The sequence below is a fragment of the Pongo abelii genome, chromosome 5 (genome assembly GCF_028885655.2).
Source record: "Pongo abelii isolate AG06213 chromosome 5, NHGRI_mPonAbe1-v2.0_pri, whole genome shotgun sequence".
NCBI lineage: Eukaryota > Metazoa > Chordata > Mammalia > Primates > Hominidae > Pongo > Pongo abelii.
This window is the reverse complement of record NC_071990.2, coordinates 86,280,295-86,299,909: the sequence shown is the minus strand read 5'-3', so window position 1 is coordinate 86,299,909 and position 19,615 is coordinate 86,280,295. Positions and strand designations below refer to the sequence as shown.

At 36.2% G+C, this 19,615-nt stretch overlaps 1 protein-coding gene across 33 annotated transcripts in view; it reads left to right on the top strand.

The window, feature by feature from the left end:
- The window catches only part of SNX14 (sorting nexin 14), a 102,297-nt gene that overhangs the window by 46,381 nt on the left and 36,301 nt on the right, over positions 1 to 19,615 (top strand). For all 33 annotated transcript variants that reach the window (XM_054556831.2, XM_054556832.2, XM_024247876.3 and 30 more), the window contains 9 exon segments: positions 565 to 649; positions 8,668 to 8,824; positions 10,151 to 10,226; positions 10,981 to 11,025; positions 11,134 to 11,214; positions 11,305 to 11,419; positions 14,786 to 14,941; positions 15,237 to 15,361; positions 16,500 to 16,558. In XM_054556831.2, the coding sequence (XP_054412806.1) occupies positions 565 to 649; positions 8,668 to 8,824; positions 10,151 to 10,226; positions 10,981 to 11,025; positions 11,134 to 11,214; positions 11,305 to 11,419; positions 14,786 to 14,941; positions 15,237 to 15,361; positions 16,500 to 16,558 (899 nt within the window).

Below are 19,615 nucleotides of genomic sequence, written 5' to 3'. Positions count from 1 at the left end.
CTGGGCATGGTGGCATGCGCCTGTATTCCCAGCTACCCGGGAGGCTGAGGTGGGAGAATCACCTGAGCCCGGGAGACTGAGACTGCAGTGAGATGGTGCCGCTGCTCTCCAGCCTGGGCAGCCGCTGTGAGACCCTGTCTCAAAAAACAACAAAAACCCAAAAAACAAACCAGGATTTATCTTGTAAGCTGAATGAAGAAGTTCGTTTTCAACTAATTTCTTACTAATCACAAATGTACAGCATCAAAGGGATAATAAGTTACTGGAGTTTTCCTTGAATGCATTTAATACAAAGAACACATAAAGAAGCTAGGAGTAAAAATACTATTTTGTGGGAAAGATTTAGTATTTAAGGTATACATATTAAGATTAATTTTCAGTACTTTGGGTAAAAAAATTATCTAATGTTACAGTTAGTATGATGCAGGAATATAAAGTGTTATTTTTGAAAGATTCTGAATACTTCTAATTTTTAAGATATATTCCAATATCATAATTATAGTATACCTGCCATTGTAACTTAGTGATAATTATTTTAAAAGTTTTAATGTTGAATTTTTCTAGGTGGATATTCCATCTATTATAACCAAGAAACTATTAAAAGCAGCAATGAAGCATATAGAAGTGATAGTTAAAGCCAGACAGAAAGGTAATACAGTTTTCTACTATAGTTTGAGTAATTTTGATTTTATACACCAGTTTTCACCCGAAATATCTAAATATGAGTACTGATTAATTAACTTATATATTCACGGTTGATGTGAGAGTATTCTCTTAAACTGAAATCTCTTTCAGTAGTTTGTTAATAATGTGTGAAAACTTGAGAGCCTTTAAAAATTAAAATAAAAATTAACTTTACTGCTGACACCTCTTAATCAGTTTTGAATGATAATCTATTTCTCTGAAGTATCTTTCATTCACTCTTTCTCCTTAATGGTTTCAGTGGTTTTGACCTATTGTAGCCCATCCTTTATATTGCTACAAGGTTACTTTTATGATATGACAAGTCTCATGTTGTGTTTCTACTAAAAAAAACAAATTTAGTGACTGTCATAGCATCTAAACTGTGTATTTAAATCCTTTTCTATCTAGTCAGATATTAGATCTAGTCTTGTCTTTTACTATATTATGCTTTGGCCAGGATGACCTGCTTGCTGCTTCTCATGTATGTTCTGTCCTTTTTACTGTCATGATTTGCACATAGCATATGTTCATTAAATGTTTTCCCTTCTTTCCTTTCCTCCTTTCCTTCTTACCATATCCTGCAGGATCTTTTCTGAGTGAATGAGTGGAATCCTCATTTGAGACTTTGCATGCTCTAAGATCAAGGTCAAAAATGTTTCTTTTTAACAAAACTACTTCTATGCACTGTACTTAGTTCGTGAAACTGAGATTTTCCTTGTATTTGCATTTGGTATTCTTTTTTGTCAGTGGTTTCTGAAGTATGTTCTGCAGAATACCACTCTACATACATGACCATATGACCAGAAGAGGTTTCACGGTCATATTTTTTGTTTATTGTATTCCCCTTGTAGAAATTCCCATAGGTAGGAGTACACCAAAAGCTTTGGGTAGTCCTACAGCAGTGAAATAGCTTTAACTTTAACCTAGCATGTTCCAAATTCATTTGAGCATGGAACTATTTTTTCCTCCCACATAGTATCAATTATTTTAATCAAAAAACATTTTGGGAAATTATGCTATAGGTAGATTTGAAGTTAAATGAAATTATTAGTTTATTTGCCCTTTGATATGAATAGTTCCTCAGATATGAGAATTATTTTAAATTATGTATTTAAAAATTATTCTGTGTTCATCTTATAACAAGTAAAAATAATTTTACTTTAAACATAGTTTGAAAAAAGGATGAGGTTGGGCATGGTGGCTCATGCCTGTAATCCCAGCACTTTGGGAGGCTGAGGTGGGCAGCTCACTTGAGGTCAGGAGTTCGAGACCAGCCTGGCCAACATGGTGAAACCCATGTCTACTAAAAATACAAAAATTAGCCAGGTGTGGTGGTGCTACTCAGGAGGCTGAGGCTGGAGAATGACTTGAACCCAGGAGGCGGAGGTTGTGGTGGGCCAGAAATCGTGCCACTGCACTCCAGCCTGGGTGATAGAGCAAGACTCCATCTCAAAAAAAAAAAAAAAAAAAGATGAATGTGAAAGAGTTTGAGTACGCATAACTTTCTTTTTAAATTAAAATTTTTTTTTTTCTTTCAGAGATGAGGTCTCACTATGTTGCTCAGGCTGGTCTCAACATCTTGGGCGCAAGCAGTCTGCCTACCTCGGCCTCCCAAAGTGCTGAGATTACAGGTGTGAGCCACTGTGCCTGGCCAAGTACACATAACTTAATTGTTGTGTTGTAAAGGCTACTTTACTGACAGAAGAACGTATAGGAGAAGTATTTTTCTTTAAATCAGTAGATTTTATGTTTTAGAGCAATTTTGTATTCACAGAAGAATTATTGAGCAGAAAGTACAGTGAGTTCTCTTATACTCTCACCTTTTCCTAGTATTAACATCTTACATTACTTGATACATTTGTTATAATCAATGTACCAATATTGATACATCATTATTAACTAATGTCTGTAGTTTAGATTTTTGTTTTTTTTTTTTGAGACGCAGTTTCGCTCTAGTTGCCCAGTCTGGAGACCAATGGCACAATCTCAGCTCACTGCAACCTCCACTTCCCGGGTTCAAGTGAGTCTCCTGCCTCAGCTTCCCGACTAGCTGGGATTACAGGCATGCACCACCACGCTTGGCTATTTTGTATTTTTAGTAGAGATGAGGTTTCACCATGTTGACCAGGCTGGTCTCGAATTCCTGACCTCAGCTGATCCACCCGCCTTGGCCTCCCAAAATGCTGAGATTATAGGCATGAGCCACCGCGCCTGGCCTTATTAGGTTTTACTCTTTACATAGTGCATTCTGTGGATTTTGACAAATGTATAATCATGTATTCATCATTACAGTAGCATACTGAATAGTTTCACTGCCCTAAAAATCCAATCCCCCGTGCTTTCTCTGTTCATCCTTCTTTCCTCTGAGAATCCCTGGCAACCACTGATCTTTTTATTGTCTCTACAGTTTTGGCGTTTCCAGAATGTTATATAGTTGGAATCATACAATATGTTTCAGATGGATTTCTTTCACTTAGCAATATACATTTAACCTCTATCTTTTCATGGCTTGATAACCCATTTCTTTTTACTACTCAATTATATTCCATTGTACGGATATACCGCACTTTGTTTATCCATTCACCAGTTGAAGGACATCTTGATCCAATTTTTGGCAATTATAAATAATGCTGTTATAAGCATTTGTAGGTTTTTGTGTGGGGGAAGTATTTTTAATACAGTTTTAATTTTGTTCTAAAGACAAAGACAAGAAGCCTCTCAGACTTTGAACAAATGGAATCATCTTTTAACTTTCAGTAGAATTGATGAGTTCAGTAAAATCCCCAAATTGCTTTGTCTCTATGAGAGTGACGTTGTATATATATCACATTGGTAATCCCAGCACTTCGGAAGGCTGAAGCTGGAGGATCACTTGAGCCCAGGAGTTTGACACAAGCCTGGGCAACATAGTGAGACCCTGTCTCTACAAAAAAATAAAAAAATTAGCCGAGTGTGGTGGCATGTGCCTGTAAGTCCTAGCTACTTGGGAAGCTGAAGCAGGAGGATTTCTAGAGCCCAGGAGTTTGAGACTGCAGTGAGCTATAATCACCCAATTACACTCCAGCCTGGGCAACAGAGCAAGACCCTGTCTGAAAAAAAGAAGAAAGAAAAAAGGAGAGTGATACATATATAAACTAATTTGACTAAAATTTATCATTGAATTTTTGTGGGAGGGGTTGCTAATTTGCTACTATTCATGTAAAAAATTATCCGCAATTATAAAGTCACCCTAAAATGCTAGATTGCATTCATTAATAACATTGTAATCATCATAATTAATGAAGTCCATAGAAGTAAAGGCTCAGAGAATTAGGAGGGCTCTTATTTTATCCCAAGATCCCAGTGTTCTAAATATTATGATAGTAAATTAGACTTATAAAAAAAGTTTTCACATTTTTTATTTTTCATTTCTTTTAATGTATAAATTTGTTTTCTAAGTTCTTTGGCTCTACATGTGAGCATAATTCAGGAAGTAAAGTTTCATTTCTTCATCCATAGTTGTCTTTACTGTCTTGGCATTCTCTGCTTAATCTTCTTGAGAATAGGCATTATATAGAAGTTGTCTATGTAAGTACTTCCATGGCTCTTAGAAATGTTGAATATATATATGTGTGTATATATATACACACATATATGTGTATATATATACACACATATATGTGTATATGAAATATATGAATGTGTGTGTATATATACACATATATGTGTATATGAAATATATGTGTGTGTATATATACACATATGTGTATATGAAATATATGAATGTGTGTGTATATACACATATATGTGTATATGAAATATATGAATGTGTGTATATATATACACATATATGTGTATATGAAATATATGAATATATGTGTATATTCAACATTTATATACATATGTATAGCTATGTGTATGTGTGTGTATATATATATATATAACTTAAATTGGATAATGATTGTGTGGGACCTTACTCCAGACTTTCAACCTGAAGATATCTCTTTATCATGGATTTTGTGGACCTTTCCTTTTGTGGTCTGAAAACTGCCAACTGATTAGGCATTAAATATACTGGTGATCAGTGGAGATTAACCCATGCTCTGTATTCCAGCACTCTGTTTTGCTTATATTCCCAGTTAAGGTGTTTTCCCCCATTTTAAAATATTTTGCCTGATTCCTTTAATTTCTTATAACCTAGGATTATAAAAATCCCTTATGTCTGACAGGTGCTGAGTAGATTCCAATCTGGTGATTTAATTTATATATTATGTGTGAATGCTTAATCACACCAAATATTGTAATTACTTATCTATATTACATTATGACTTTTCAGTGTTAATAACTGTTTACTGATACAGATTCTTTTTTTGGAGACGGAGTCTTGCTCTGTCGCCCAGGCTGGAGTGCAGTGGCACGATTTCAGCTCACTGTAAGCTCCGCCTCCCGGGTTCACGCCATTCTCCTGCCTCAGCCTCCTGAGTAGCTGGGACTACAGGCGCCTGCCGTGACGCCCGGCTAATTTTTTTTGTATTTTTAGTAGAGACGGGGTTTCACCGTGTTAGCCAGGATGGTCTTGATCTCCTGACCTCATGATCCGCCCGCCTTGGCCTCCTAAAGTGCTGGGATTACAGGCGTGAGCCACGGGCGCCTGGCCTGATACAGATTCTAAGGCTCAAAGCGATTGTTTCATTTGTTCAAAATCTTATCAATAAAGAAGCAGAGCTGGGACTTAGCACAGCTTACTGTGCTAAGATACCATGCAGAGATTTCTGACTTTTATGCTCATGATACAAATTTCTAAAAGACCCAAGCCCCAAATTCTAATGAAAAAAAGCTTGGCAAATAATTTAAAATGCGTTTTTTATAAAAACTATGTCCTTTGCTAATCCTGCTTTAGACCCACAAATGTAGATAGCCTTGATTTACCTTCGTAGTACTGTTGCAAAACTGAACTCGGGTCTGCTTGCCCAGTGTGCAGAAAAAAAGCAAGCACTGACACTGGGATTTTCAGCAAGGGAACGTGAGGCATTTATTGCTAACAAGGAGAACAGGCAGCTAATGCTTACGACCTGAATTCCCCAGTGGCATACAAGCAAGGGTTTTTAGACTTGGGGTAAATTTCAAGAAAGCAAAAGTTACATGTAAAATTGTAAGTCTGTACATGAAGTTATACATGGGTTGACTCAGAAAGCGAGGATATCTTGAAGTGAGGGCTTACAAGTGACAGGTGGATTCAGAGAGTCTTTGGTTTGCATTGGTTAAGAAAGCAAGGCTTTGTCTAAAAACCTGAGGTTAGCAGAAAGGAATGTTAAGGCTTGGCCTGTGGGTGTAACTCTCTCCAGGCCCCTCAGGAAGAAATTTAGAACAAAGAACAGTGGTTAGAGTTCAGTCCTCAATTCCTCCTTGTCTGAGGTCTACATGACAGTGGTTGGCATTTTCTATCTAGTGGGGGTCCAGGTTTCTGAAAAATAATTCAAAGATATATGTTATAATTTTATCTTTAGTTTCTGTAGGGAACCAAACATCTTGTGACTCTGGCTTACTTGGGGGCCATTGTTTATGTTATTATTTTCTTGTTTAGCAGGTTATTCACTCACTTTCCTAATTGCTGGTTGTAGGGTTAGCTTAGGTGCCTGCAATTTCCCTTGGGACTCAAAAGTTTTTTATTTTCATGCTGGGGGTCCTGGCAGGCCCCTAAGAGGGATTGCCGCTCCATCTCAGTACTCACACTGTTGCAGTGCATATAATGCCTTTTTTGTGTGTATGAATATGCTTGCATTCTATTTCAATAAAAACAGAAGGAAATAGTTCTAAAATAAATGCTGTTGAATTAGGGTTAAGATTCCCAACACAGACTCCATGATTTGAAAACTCTGCACAGAGTGCAGAAAGGGAAAAGCATCACTTACTTGCCTTTCCACTTAGTCTTTTGAGGTCTATAAAAAGGAGACAATACTATTAATTTTACATTTGAAAATACTAGTTATTGCCAGGTCTAAAAAAAAACTTTGCTAACATAACTTTTGTCATCAGTATTTATTAAGAAATCTATCCTTTCATGGGTTTCTACTTTAAATAGTTTTATATTTCCTACGTCCTCTGCACGGGGCAGAAGATCCAGAGCTTAACCAATGAAGCCAGATTCTATTGTGAACACAAGTTCTCTGAAAAGGAATTTGAGAGTAAAGAGACTTTGTTTCAGGGAACAGTTTGCAAACCAGGAAAACATAGCCTTCAGTGTGAAACAAGGCTGCATTCCAGAGAACAAAGAGAGAGTTCTGGTTTTATAGCAAAAGTTCCTTCCCAGGTTCTCAATCAGGCCTCTTTATGCAGATGAAGGATTAAAATCTGATTGGTCAGTGCAGCTGAGTTCTAATTGGTTGATACAGCTGAATCCTGATTGGCTGGGACAGGTGAGCTTACATTGGTTGGTTCAGGTGAGCCCTGATTGATTGGTTTCCAGGCCCCAAACCAGGAATCTGACAGATGTTTCTTTGAAATGGCTTCTAGCCGGAGGGAGTTTCCAGCCACAGTTCATCTTGGCTCCCAACAGCAGGAACTGGTTTTGCTTGATTGTAGAAAGGGAGGTCGTATGAAAAAGTTTCATAGCATCTTTCTGAGAACACAGAGTATATAACTGCTTCCTCACGAGCTATGGTAGCCTGGATCTATTTTAGATTTCAGTTTCTCAGCTAGGGGGAGTCCATTTTGTCTGAGGGCTGAGGGCATATTTTGATAGTGTAAGTGCTTTAAAAGGTTACTTGGATGTGAAAACAGATGCAGTGAAAGAATTTTGAGGCCAGGCGCAGTGGCTCATGCCTGTAATCCCAGCACTTTGGGAGGCCGAGGTGGGTGGATCACATGAAGTCAGGAGTTCCAGACCAGCCTGGCCAACGTGGTGAAACCCCGTCTCTACAAAAAATATAAAGATTAGCTGGACGTGATGGCGGGTGCCTGTAATCCCAGCTACTCGGGAGGCTGAGGCAGAATTGCTTGAACCTGGGAAGTGGAGGTTGCAGTGAACCGAGATCATGCCATTGCACTCCAGCCTGGGGGATAAGAGCGAAACTCTGCCTTAAAAAAAAAAAAAAAAGAATTTTGAGGCCTATAATCCCGGCAATTTGGGAGGCCGAAGTGAGCAGATTGCTTCCGTTCAGAAGTTTGAGACCAGCCTGGGCAACATGACAAAACCCCATCTCCACAAAAAATACAAAAATTAGCTGGGCACAGGAGTACCCGCCTGTGGGCCCAGCTACTCTGGAGGCTCAAGTGGGAGGATCACTTGAGGCAAGGAGGTCCAGGCTACAGTGAGCCGAGATCACACCAGTGCATACCTCCAGCCTGGGTGACGGAGCGAGACCTTGTCTCAAAATAATAATGATAATAATTTTGAGTAGGATAGCTTTTGCTTTTGGAGAGGAGAAGGAAGATACAGGATTTGGCAACAAAAGCCTTAGGTGTGCTAGAAGTTGTAAAAGTTGTTTTCTCTAATTTTTTCCACTTAATCATTTGCTATTATTTTATATAACTTGTAGAGACGTAAGTTTAAATTCTTGTTTGCAAAGGGTCCATTTATCAACTTATTGCAAAATAAGCAGGCTTCTAATAAAGAATGCACGTTGAAAAGAGGCTAGGAAAGGAATGACTTGGTTACATATTTTTTTGGGACACATTTCCATTCACTGCAACCTTGCAACCTCCGCCTCCTGGGTTCAAGCAATTCTCCTGCCTCAGCCTCTTGAGTAGCTGGGACTACAGTCGTGTGTACCCATGCCTGGCTAATTTTACATTTTTTGTAGAGACGGGATTGTGCCATGTTGGCCAGGCTGGTCTCGAACTCCTGGCCTCAAGCGATTTGCCTGCCTCGGCCTCCCAAAGTGCTGGGATTACAGGCATGAGCCACCACACACCCAGCCCATGCTCTTCTATTTGTTAGTGGAAATGACCGAAATTATTTAATGTCACTTAACTTGTTTCAATATTTGTCTTTAATCTCTATAGTAAAAAACACAGAGTTTTTACAGCAAGCTGCTTTAGAAGAATATGGTCCAGAGCTTCATGTTGCTTTGAGAAGTCGAAGAGATGAATTGCACTATTTAAGGAAACTTACTGAACTGCTTTTTCCTTATATTTTGCCTCCTAAAGCAACAGACTGCAGGTATAAAAAGACTAGACAACATAATAGTATTTGCATAACATACCATATGTATATTGCTTTTTTTGGTTATGATAGGCGTACACTAAAATTTGAGGTTAGCCTATGAATAGCTTTTCATTTGAAAAAATTTATTAAATTATTAATATATAATTTATTAATTATCGTCTTAAAATGTCAATTTAAGTGCTGTTTGTGGTGTGTTGTGTAGCTTAGAATTTTTCTTTAAAACCGATCTTGGACATAAAATATAAATATGAATAAAATTAATTTTTTTATACCATTTTATTTCATTGGTGTTCCCCTTTAAAGACATGCACATTATAACTATAATAGGCAGAAACATTTGAACAAACTATATAGATGAGTTTATGTTTCAAGGTATCCAGCTGGGAAAAAGAATTGGAGGTCATCTAGTCTGTTCTCCCTTTTTCTGGCTGGAGCATGTTTAGATTATTCCATAAATTACCTTGTTACTCTTACCCTAATAACCCTTAGAGGAGTAACCATGGCTTATTTTTAGTGATATTTAAAGTGATGTACTTTCAATACTACTTTTTGTTTAAAATTTTTATGTGATTCTTAAAAGTATTTTAATATTTTGATTACATGATTTTTATACTAGTTTATAATAGTAAATATGATTATAAGGTAATTATATTAAACATTAATTTAAATATTAAACATTTAAGTATTCTTAGATAGAAAGTATTTTCTTTTTTTTTTTTTAATTTTTTTTGAGACGGAGTCTTGCTCTGTTGCCCAGGCTGGAGTTCAGTGGTGTGATCTCGGCTCACTGCAACCTCCGCCTCCCGGATTCAAGCGATTCTCCTGCATCAGCCTCCCCATTAGCTGGGATTACAGGCATGCACCATCATGCCCAGCTAATTTTTGTATTTTTAGTAGAGACGGGGTTTCATCATGTTGGCCAGGCTGGTCTCGAACTCTTGACCTTGTGATCCCCCTGCCTCCGCCACCCAAAGCTCTGGGATTACAGGCGTGAGCCACCCCACCTGGCCGAGAGAGAGTATTTCCTAATGTCCCCCAAGTTCCTCCTGTTAAGGGAATACTTTTTCTTCTCTTAAGTAATATTCTGTTTTAGCCAAGTAAGAACTCTAACTCTTTGCTGTTCAACGTGTGGTCTGCAAACCAGTAGCATGAACATTGGTTGAGAGTTTGTTAGAAATGCAGAATTTTAGGTCCTAACCAAGACCTACTGAATTATAGTCTCCATTTTAACGAGATCCTTAGGTAATTCATATGCACCTGAAAGTTAAGAACTAATATAAATCACTAAATATAAACAATTATTATTATTTCTTTTTCCAGATCTCTGACCTTACTTATAAGAGAGATTCTGTCTGGCTCTGTGTTCCTTCCATCTTTGGATTTCCTAGCTGATCCAGTAAGACTTAAAATTTTTTTTTAAATTGTTACAAATTACACTTAATATAACATTTAGTATCTTAAACATTTTTATGTATATAGTCAGTGATATTGAAAACATTCATATTGTTGTGCAACCATCCCCATTCCCCATCTCCAGAACTCTTCATCTTATGAAAGTGAAACTCTACATCTGTTAACAATAACTCCTCATTCCTTCCTCCCTCCAGCCCCCCTGGCAACCACCATTCTGCTTTCTGTCTCCATGAATTTGACTACTCTGGGTACCACATATAAGTGGAATCATAAGTATTAGTCTTTTTGTGACTGGCTTATTTCACTTAGCATAATGTCTTCAAGGTTCATCCATGTTGTAGCATGTGTCAGAATTTCCTTCCTTTTCAAGGCTGAGTAATATTTCATTGTATGTGTATGACATATTTTGCTTATCTGTTCATCCATTGATGGACACTTCGGATGCTTCTACCTTTGTTTGATCCAGTAAGATTTTGAAGAAACAAGAATGATTTAGAAATATTTTAAATGCCAAAGTCAGAATAGCTTTTATTTGCCCATTTTCACAAAGGTTAAGAACCTCTTTTGTAGATGTAAAAAAACTCCTGCTGTAATACATATGTGCAGATTTTTTTGCCACTGCTCCATTTATTTTTTCATTTTTCTAGAAACTTACATAATATGATACAAGTTATGAGAATTCTGGGGAGAATACAGTAGTGGAATTATTTTGACTTATGTTTATTATTTTCCACTAGGATACTGTGAATCATTTGCTTATCATCTTCATAGATGACAGTCCAGTGAGTATTGAATATATTAGAAAACACTTCAGATTGCATTGAATTTTGATTTTGTATGTCAAATCAAGTGGGAATTTTACTGAGTTAATAATTCTCTTTCTTTCAAAGCCCGAAAAAGCAACTGAACCGGCTTCTCCTTTGGTTCCATTCTTGCAGAAATTTGCAGAACCTAGAAATAAAAAGCCATCTGTAAGAATTTTCAGCAGTAACACCTTTTTGATATAAACAATTTTAGAACTCATTTATATAGCTTAAACTTAATCTTTCTCTTATATCAAGGTGCTGAAGTTAGAATTGAAGCAAATCAGAGAGCAACAAGATCTTTTATTTCGTTTTATGAACTTTCTGAAACAAGAAGGAGCAGTGCACGTGTTGCAGTTTTGTTTGACTGTGGGTGAGGCTTACTTGTGTATTTTACGAAAGTAATTTTTAAACCTTTTAATGTATTTGAATATTTTAAATCAGATCTGATGTTGTGGTACCCATCTATCATTGTACTAAATTTCATGTACTCGATTTCCTTTTTTTTTTTTTTTTTTTTGTTTGAGATGGAGTTTCACTCTCGTTGCCCAGGCTGGAGTGCAGTGGTGTGATCTCGGCTCACTGCAACCTCCGCCTCCCGGGTTCAAGCGATTCTCCTGCCTCAGTCTCCCGAGTAGCTGGGATTACAGGCATGTGCCACCACCCCAGCTAATTTTGTATTTTTAGTAGAGACGGGGTTTCTCCATGTTGGTCAGGCTGGTCTTGAATTCCCGACCTCAGGTGATCCACCCACCTCGGCCTCCCAAAGTGCTGGGGTTACAGGCGTGAGCCACCGCGCCCGGCCATATACTCGGTTTTCTAAGAGCATCTGTGAGTTTCTCTCAAGTGCTCACTCCTTTCCAGATTGGGAAATAATCTGTCACCAACTTCATTCAAATCCTAGTAGCAGAAAAAAAAAGCTACTAAAAGTACAGTATAATGAAAATATATTAAAGACCCAAACTGTAGCCCATGTCAATATCACTTTTCACAGTTTTTGTAAAGGATTGTTTTGATTAAATTATCAAATATAAGAATGCCTCATTTTGATTACAAGCTCTCTAGCATTATAGATTATTGGATTTACAAGAAACTTTACAGACTATGAAAATATTATTTTTAATGCATTTAATTTCTTTTTAAAATATAACTTTAAAAAATGAGGTATAATTTATATAGTGAAACACATAGAATTTAAATGTATGTATAGTTTGATCAGTTTTGCACATGTGTACATCCATGTAACCTGCATCTTTATCAAGATCTAGAACATTTATTTCCATCAGCCCAGAAAATTCCGTTAGGATCCTTCCCAAGAGATCCACTCTTTCCCCAACTCCTGCCAAAGCAATCGCTGGTCTCATTTCTCTCAGCACAGATTAGTTTTGCCTGTATAATTTTTTTATATAAATTGAATCACATAATATGTACTCCTTTGTGCCTAGCTTCCTTCACTCGGGATAATGCTTTTTAAAGTTCATCTATGTTTTTGTCTAAATAAGTAGTTTGGGCAAGGCGTGGTGCCTCATGCCTATAATCCCAGCAGTTCGGGAGGCCGAGGCAGGTGGATCACTTGAGGTCAGGAGTTCGAGACCAACCTGGGCAACATAGTGAAACCCTGTCTCGACAAAAATACAAAAATTAGCTGGGCATGTTGGCTCATGCCTGTAATCGCAGCTACTCAGGGGGCTGAGTCAGGAGAATTGTTTGAACTTGAGAGGTGGAGGTTGCAGTGAGCCGAGATCATGCCACTGCACTCCAGCCTGGGTGACAGAGTGAGACTCTGTCTCAAAAATAAATAAATAAATATGTAGTTTGTTCTTTGCTGAGTGGTATTCCATTGTATGAATACATATATCTTTTAAACTTTATTACTAGGTGCAGACACATTTAAGATTGTTATATCTTCTTAATGAACTTATCCTTTTATCATTATAAAATGCTCCTCTTTTATCTTTGGTAATTTTCAGTCTTGAAGTCTACTTTGTCTGATGTTAATATAGCCACATCATCTTTCTTTATATTTGAGTGTTCATTTGTATATCTTTTTCTGTCTGATTGAAATGTTTAATGTATTTCTAGTAAGCAGCATGTAGTTGCTCTCGCTTTAAAAAAAAACTAATTTAGTAATCTTTGCTTTTTAATTGGTATCTGTAGTACATTTACACTTGATATATTTATTATGTGTTTATTGTTAGGCCTTACATCTTGGTGTTTGTTTTACATTAGTCCTGTATATTCTTTGCCTTTCTTTTTCTCCTTTGCTGCCTTTCTTGAGGTTGAGTATTTTTTAGTATTTTATTTTTCCTATTTTTTTGAGTGTGTTCTGTTACTTTTTTGATTGATCAGAGATTTTTTTTCATTTATCATAGTCCTAATTTAAAAATATTTTACTGCTTCAGGAGCAATGTAAGAACCTCAGTGTACCTCAGAGCATCCTCTCCTGCCTATTGTGCTCCTGTTGTTACATATTTTAATTCTGCATAGGCTATAAACCCACAGTACATGATTTCTTCACTAGTCATCAGGCTTCTACACATGTGTGGAATGCACACACACATTCGTTTTTAAAGGTTCTTACAATTATTGGCATATTTACTGTCCTGGTGCTCTTCATTTCTTTCTGCAGAACCAGGTTTCTAATATTGTTTCTTTCTGCTGAAAGAAATCATTTTCACAGTTCTTAAAATACAAATATGCTGGAGATAAATTTTCTTAGCTTTTGTGTGTCTGAAAAGATGGCATGATCATGGCTCACGAAATACAACCTCAACTTCCTGAGCTCAATCATCCTTTTGCCTCAGCCTCTGAAGTAGCTGGGACTACAGGTGAACACCACCATGCCTGGCTAATTTCTTTGTAGAGACTGAGTCTCACTATGTTGCCTAGGCTGGTCTTGAACTCCTGGGCTCAAGCGATCCTCCTGCCTCAGCCTCCCAAAGTGCTGGGATTACAGGCATGAGCCACCACACCTGACCTTTAATTAATTTTGAAAATTCCTGGCTGTCTTTTCAAATATTCTGCCCCATTTAATCTTCTTTAACAACTCCAGTTATATGCATGTTAACTCATACAGGAATGACAATTATATTCTATTGCCTCACAAATCTTATATCCTGTATTCCAGCTTTTTTTTTTTTAACTCCCTTTTTTCCCCTTTATGTTTCAGTTTGAATGATTAAGAAGTAAAAGGTAAACTCTTTATTAACACATCTTGAAATAAAAAGAAAAAGCAATTGGTATTTTGGCTATCATAATACTACCATCTTTTATTTTGGAATAAACATTCATTTGTTCAAACTCAGTTCTGCCACTAGCTTGCAGCGTTCATGATAGAGAGAAATATTGTTTAAAAACATTGATTGGGACTAAAAAAAGTCTTCATTTTTATTTTTATTTAGTAAATCAGATTTCAAAATAATAAAAGACTTGGTATAATAAATTCAATATTCTTTAAGGAAACTATTAGAAGTGTGTTTAGTGTTTTGAATTTTAGCAAAATTTGTATTGGTTTTTATGTATTTACATATTTTCTATTAGTGTATAAAAACTGGTTGATTGCATTTCTCTTTTATTGAGTAGTTATCTTATTCTCAAATATTTTTTAAAAACTTAGATGAATTAGATTGCTTCTAATTGCTGCTCTTAGTATTGGCTACAATTAGAATGGGACTATGAAGTTTTTATGAATAGTTTTATATTAAAATTATTTCTTCTTATTCATTCCCTCATTTGTTAGAGGAATTTAATGATAGAATTTTACGACCAGAATTATCAAATGATGAAATGCTGTCTCTTCATGAAGAGTTGCAGAAGATTTATAAAACATACTGTTTGGATGAAAGTATTGACAAAATTAGATTTGATCCCTTCATCGTAGAAGAGATTCAAAGAAGTAAGTCAAAGACGATAAGAATGACTTATTTAGCACTCGTACAGTTTTCCCATTTATTTTCTGTTTATTATTGCAGTGGCTATCTGCAGTACATGGGCAGCTATTCTGTTTTACTAATGAGATGGAAGCTTTAAAGAAAAAACTTATTTGTACTTTATGTATTTGTCAGAACTAGAGCTTGGTTGGTCTAATTTCTCAATCTAGTGTGTTTCAGTGGAGTTTCAGTAAAATGTTTTAGAACTGTATATATTTATGCTATTTATAAATAATTTCTACAATAGAATTTTTTTAATAGTTGCTGAAGGCCCATACATAGATGTTGTGAAACTTCAAACTATGAGATGTCTTTTTGAAGCATATGAACATGTTCTTTCCCTTTTGGAGAATGTATTTACTCCTATGTTCTGCCATAGTGATGAGGTAAGTCAAAATATTAACCTTGTTTGAGGATTTTTATACATAATTTAATAGTAGCTTTGATATCATTAGATGAGTGATTCAAATAACAAAATAAATAGAAAAATAAAACAAGATTGCTGGGCACAGTTGCTCACGCCTATAATCCCAGCACTTTGGAAGGCCGAGATGGGTGAATCACTTGAGTTCAGGCATTCAAGACCAACCTGGTCAACATGGTGAAACTCCATCTCTACTAAAAATAGAAAAAATTAGCTGGGTGTGGTGGCACATGCCTGTAATCTCAGTTACTCAGGAGGCTGAGGCAGGAGAATAGCTTGAACCCAGAAGGCCAAGGTTGCAGTGAGCTGAGATCACACCACTGCACTCAAGCCTGGGCGATAGAGCAAGACTCCGTCTCAGTAGAAAACAGAACAAAAAAACCAAGATTAAGAAAGTGAATATTCTTTTTCGCTATGTAATCAAGTGAAGATTAAAAAATAATTGCAAAGGCCGGGCACGGTGGCTCAGGCCTGTAATCCCAGCACTTTGGGAGGCCGAGGCGGGCGGATCACAAGTTCAGGAGATCGAGACTGTCCCGGCTAACACATTGAAACCCCCTCTCTACTAAAAATACAAAAAACTAGCTGAGCGTGGTGGCGGGCGCCTGTAGTCCCAGCTACTCGGGAGACTGAGGCAGGAGAATGGCATCAACCCAGGAGGCGGAGCTTGCAGTGAGCCAATATAGCACCACTGCACTCCAGCCTGGGCAACAAAGCGAGACTCTGTCTCAAAATAAATAAATAAATGAATAAATAAAATAATAATTGCAGAAACAATTATCAATACCAAAACCTGTTTATATTTATGTAAGTAGATAGATTGGGACCAAATAGTTCTGCCCAGTTTGCCATATGCCGGAGTGGCTTTGTAGTACTGCAGTGATGCAGAAATCTCACTGTATACACATTATTTACAAACCTGTGGAAATCATCTGCATTTGCAATATTTTCATCCTTACCCTAGTTGACCATGTCTGTATTCACTTGATTGAGATAGCTTTTTTTTTTTTTCCAAAACTGGAAAGTAGTAAACTAAGGTAACATGTTTTAATGTTAATTGTAAGTGTAATAAATGATAATTATTATTTGTTATTTTAAAGTATTTCAGACAACTTTTAAGAGGTGCAGAATCACCAACACGCAATTCAAAATTGAACAGGTAGGTTGTATGTTTTGTTTTTGAACTTGCTGATGCCAGTCATTGTATGACAGCATCATTGTCTTTATTAGCTATTTTTCTGAATGAATATGTGGTTCCGTTGTTATATGAGTAGACAAGGCACTTTACTAGTGAATTGTACAACTGTATTCTATATGGTGATCTGAAAATGCCTGAAATTCTTTTAGAAAAATTTAACAAGATACATAATGTGGCCTTGTTAATCTCATAATGAATATATATTAGTTTTGATTACCAGCTTTATTGGAGACTAGGGACTGAATGCATAAGTGGCATCCACAGATAACTCAGAATTAAACGTTTTAGAGAAAACTTTTTTTTAAGAGTGCTTACTGGGTACAAAAGTGGAGGGATGTTTATTTCTTTCTTTTTTTGGCTCTGGAAGTCTAAGTGTACAGTTAAATGACCTAAAGAAAGGTAATAGAAGAGAAAAGCTTTATCCATTTATAAACTGGATAATTAATGTTCTGATTTGTGTTTGCAAGGTTACATGTACAAAATTGATACAGACATCAAATCTGTAAATCTATTCTGTAGATTTATAGATTTGCTCTCAACACCTTCCAATAATAAAATCTAGACATAAAATATATGAATAAATATATGTTTTAAGTCACTTAATAGCAAATCAACAAAGCTATTCTGAATTTCCAATGAAAGAATGTTAATGGCCGGGCACGGTGGCTCATGCCTGTAATCCCAGCACTTTGTGAGGCCGAGACGGGTGGATCACTTGAGGTCAGGAGTTTGAGACCAGTCTGGCCAATGTGGTGAAACCCCATCTCTACTAAAAATACAAAAATTAGCTGGGCATGGTGGCACATGCCTGTAATTCCAGCTACTTGGGAGGCGAAGCAGAAGAATTGTTCGAGCCCAGGAGGTGGAGGTTGCAATGAGCCAAAATCGTGCTACTGCACTCCAGCCTGGGTGACAGAGCCAGACTGTCTCAAAAAAAAAAAAAAAAGTTAAGAAACTCTTTTAACTTATTATATATAAGGTAAATGAATCATTTCATTTACCTTTCATTTTCATTTCTGATCATTTCATTTATCTAATATGTGTACAAAATTTGACACAAACGTCTCGACACCTTCCAGTTTGAGCAAGTATCTAATAAACATATAAATAAATTGGATATGTACTACAAAGAGAAAAGTAGATAAGTCAAGAAATGGGGCAGTGTTTTAGATAGTTAGTACAAGGAAAAATAAACATATAAATAAATTGGATATGTACTACAAAGAGAAAAGTAGATAAGTCAAGAAATGGGGCAGTGTTTTAGATAGTACAAGGAAAAATAAACATATAAATAAATTGGATATGTACTACAAAGAGAAAAGTAGATAAGTCAAGAAATGGGGCAGTGTTTTAGATAGTTAGTACAAGGAAAAATAAACATATAAATAAATTGGATATGTACTACAAAGAGAAAAGTAGATAAGTCAAGAAATGGGGCAGTGTTTTAGATAGTTAGTACAAGGAAAAATAAACATATAAATAAATTGGATATGTACTACAAAGAGAAAAGTAGATAAGTCAAGAAATGGGGCAGTGTTTTAGATAGTTAGTACAAGGAAAAATGTGAAAACCTTAGCCACCATGAGAATATATTGTATTTCTTGACATAACCAAGTGTTATGGGAATAGATGGTTTTTTTTGAATGTTGAATATTAATTCTGATTTAATGCCTCAGTAGAAGTAGTATACATGTAATAACTTTTCTGAAAGGTAGAAATACCTTTAGGATTATTTGCAAAAATACCACTTTTTAACTTTTTCCTAAAAATTTATATGTTACAGCCGTGAAACTTAGACTTTATTTAACAAAAATCATATTCATGCTATTTAAAATAGCATTCTTTGCCCAGGCCACATGCCTTTTCTCGCATTTGAATTATTTTCCAAGGAATTTCCTCAAATGTACTGGCATACTTGAGAAGCAGGTAGAATTTATCCTTGTTTATAGACGTGTTTGGAGTTTCATACCAGGATATGGAGCTAATGACATGCCCTTTTCTAGGACCATTTAAGGGGAAGTGGTTCTGTGACCTTAAAAGCCTGCTTTGGTAGATGGCCGGGTGTGGTGGTTCACGCCTGTAATCCCAACAATTTGGGAGGCCGAGGCAGGCAGATCACCTCAGGTCAGGAGTTCAACACCAGCCTGGCCAACATGGTGAAACCCCGTCTCTGCTAAAAATACAAAAATTAGTCGAGTGCGGTGGAACAGACCTGTGATCCCAGCTACTTGGGAGGCTGAGGCAGGAGAATCACTTGAACCCAGGAGGCAGAGGTTACAGTGAGCTGAGATTGCACCACTGCACTCCAGCCTGGGCAACTAAGACTCCGCCTCAATTAAAATAAAATAAAATAAATAAAATAAAATAATATAAAAAAAATAAAAATAAGCTTGCTTCGTGGTTAAATCTAAGTCAAGGTCATAACTTCAGAGATGGAAAGCCTTCTTGGCTACTTTTAGAACACTTGATTATTTTCAGCATATTAAAGTACTAATTTTGTTCGCTTTAAAATATTAAAAAGACAGGTTATATGGGTTCTTTTCATTCTGGATACTGATTATGACTTTTTAAAGTATGTTTTTCTTTATGGTGATCTGATTTTAATAGTTAACTATCAGTCTTGTCAGGACTCTGCTTCTGTGATACTTAATGATTTATTTACCTATATATAATAAGTTAAAAGAGTTTCTTAACATTCTTTCATTGGAAATTTAGGATAGCTTTGTTAATCTGCTATTACATGACTTAAATTACATAAAATATGTATTCATATATTTTATGTCTACATTTTATATTTTCAAAGTAAAATTCTAATGCATATTATTTATCATGTTCTCTGTTTCATTGTACACTTTAAGTACAACTTTTGTTTTTTAATATTTAGAGATCTTTTGTTAACTGTGCTTCTTAGCTTAAAACATATTTTTTTACTCAAGCTAAAAACATGTGAAGCATAAATGATTCTGTCTAACATGAACACAAATTTAATGTTGGAAAATATGGGTTTGTTTTTTGTGC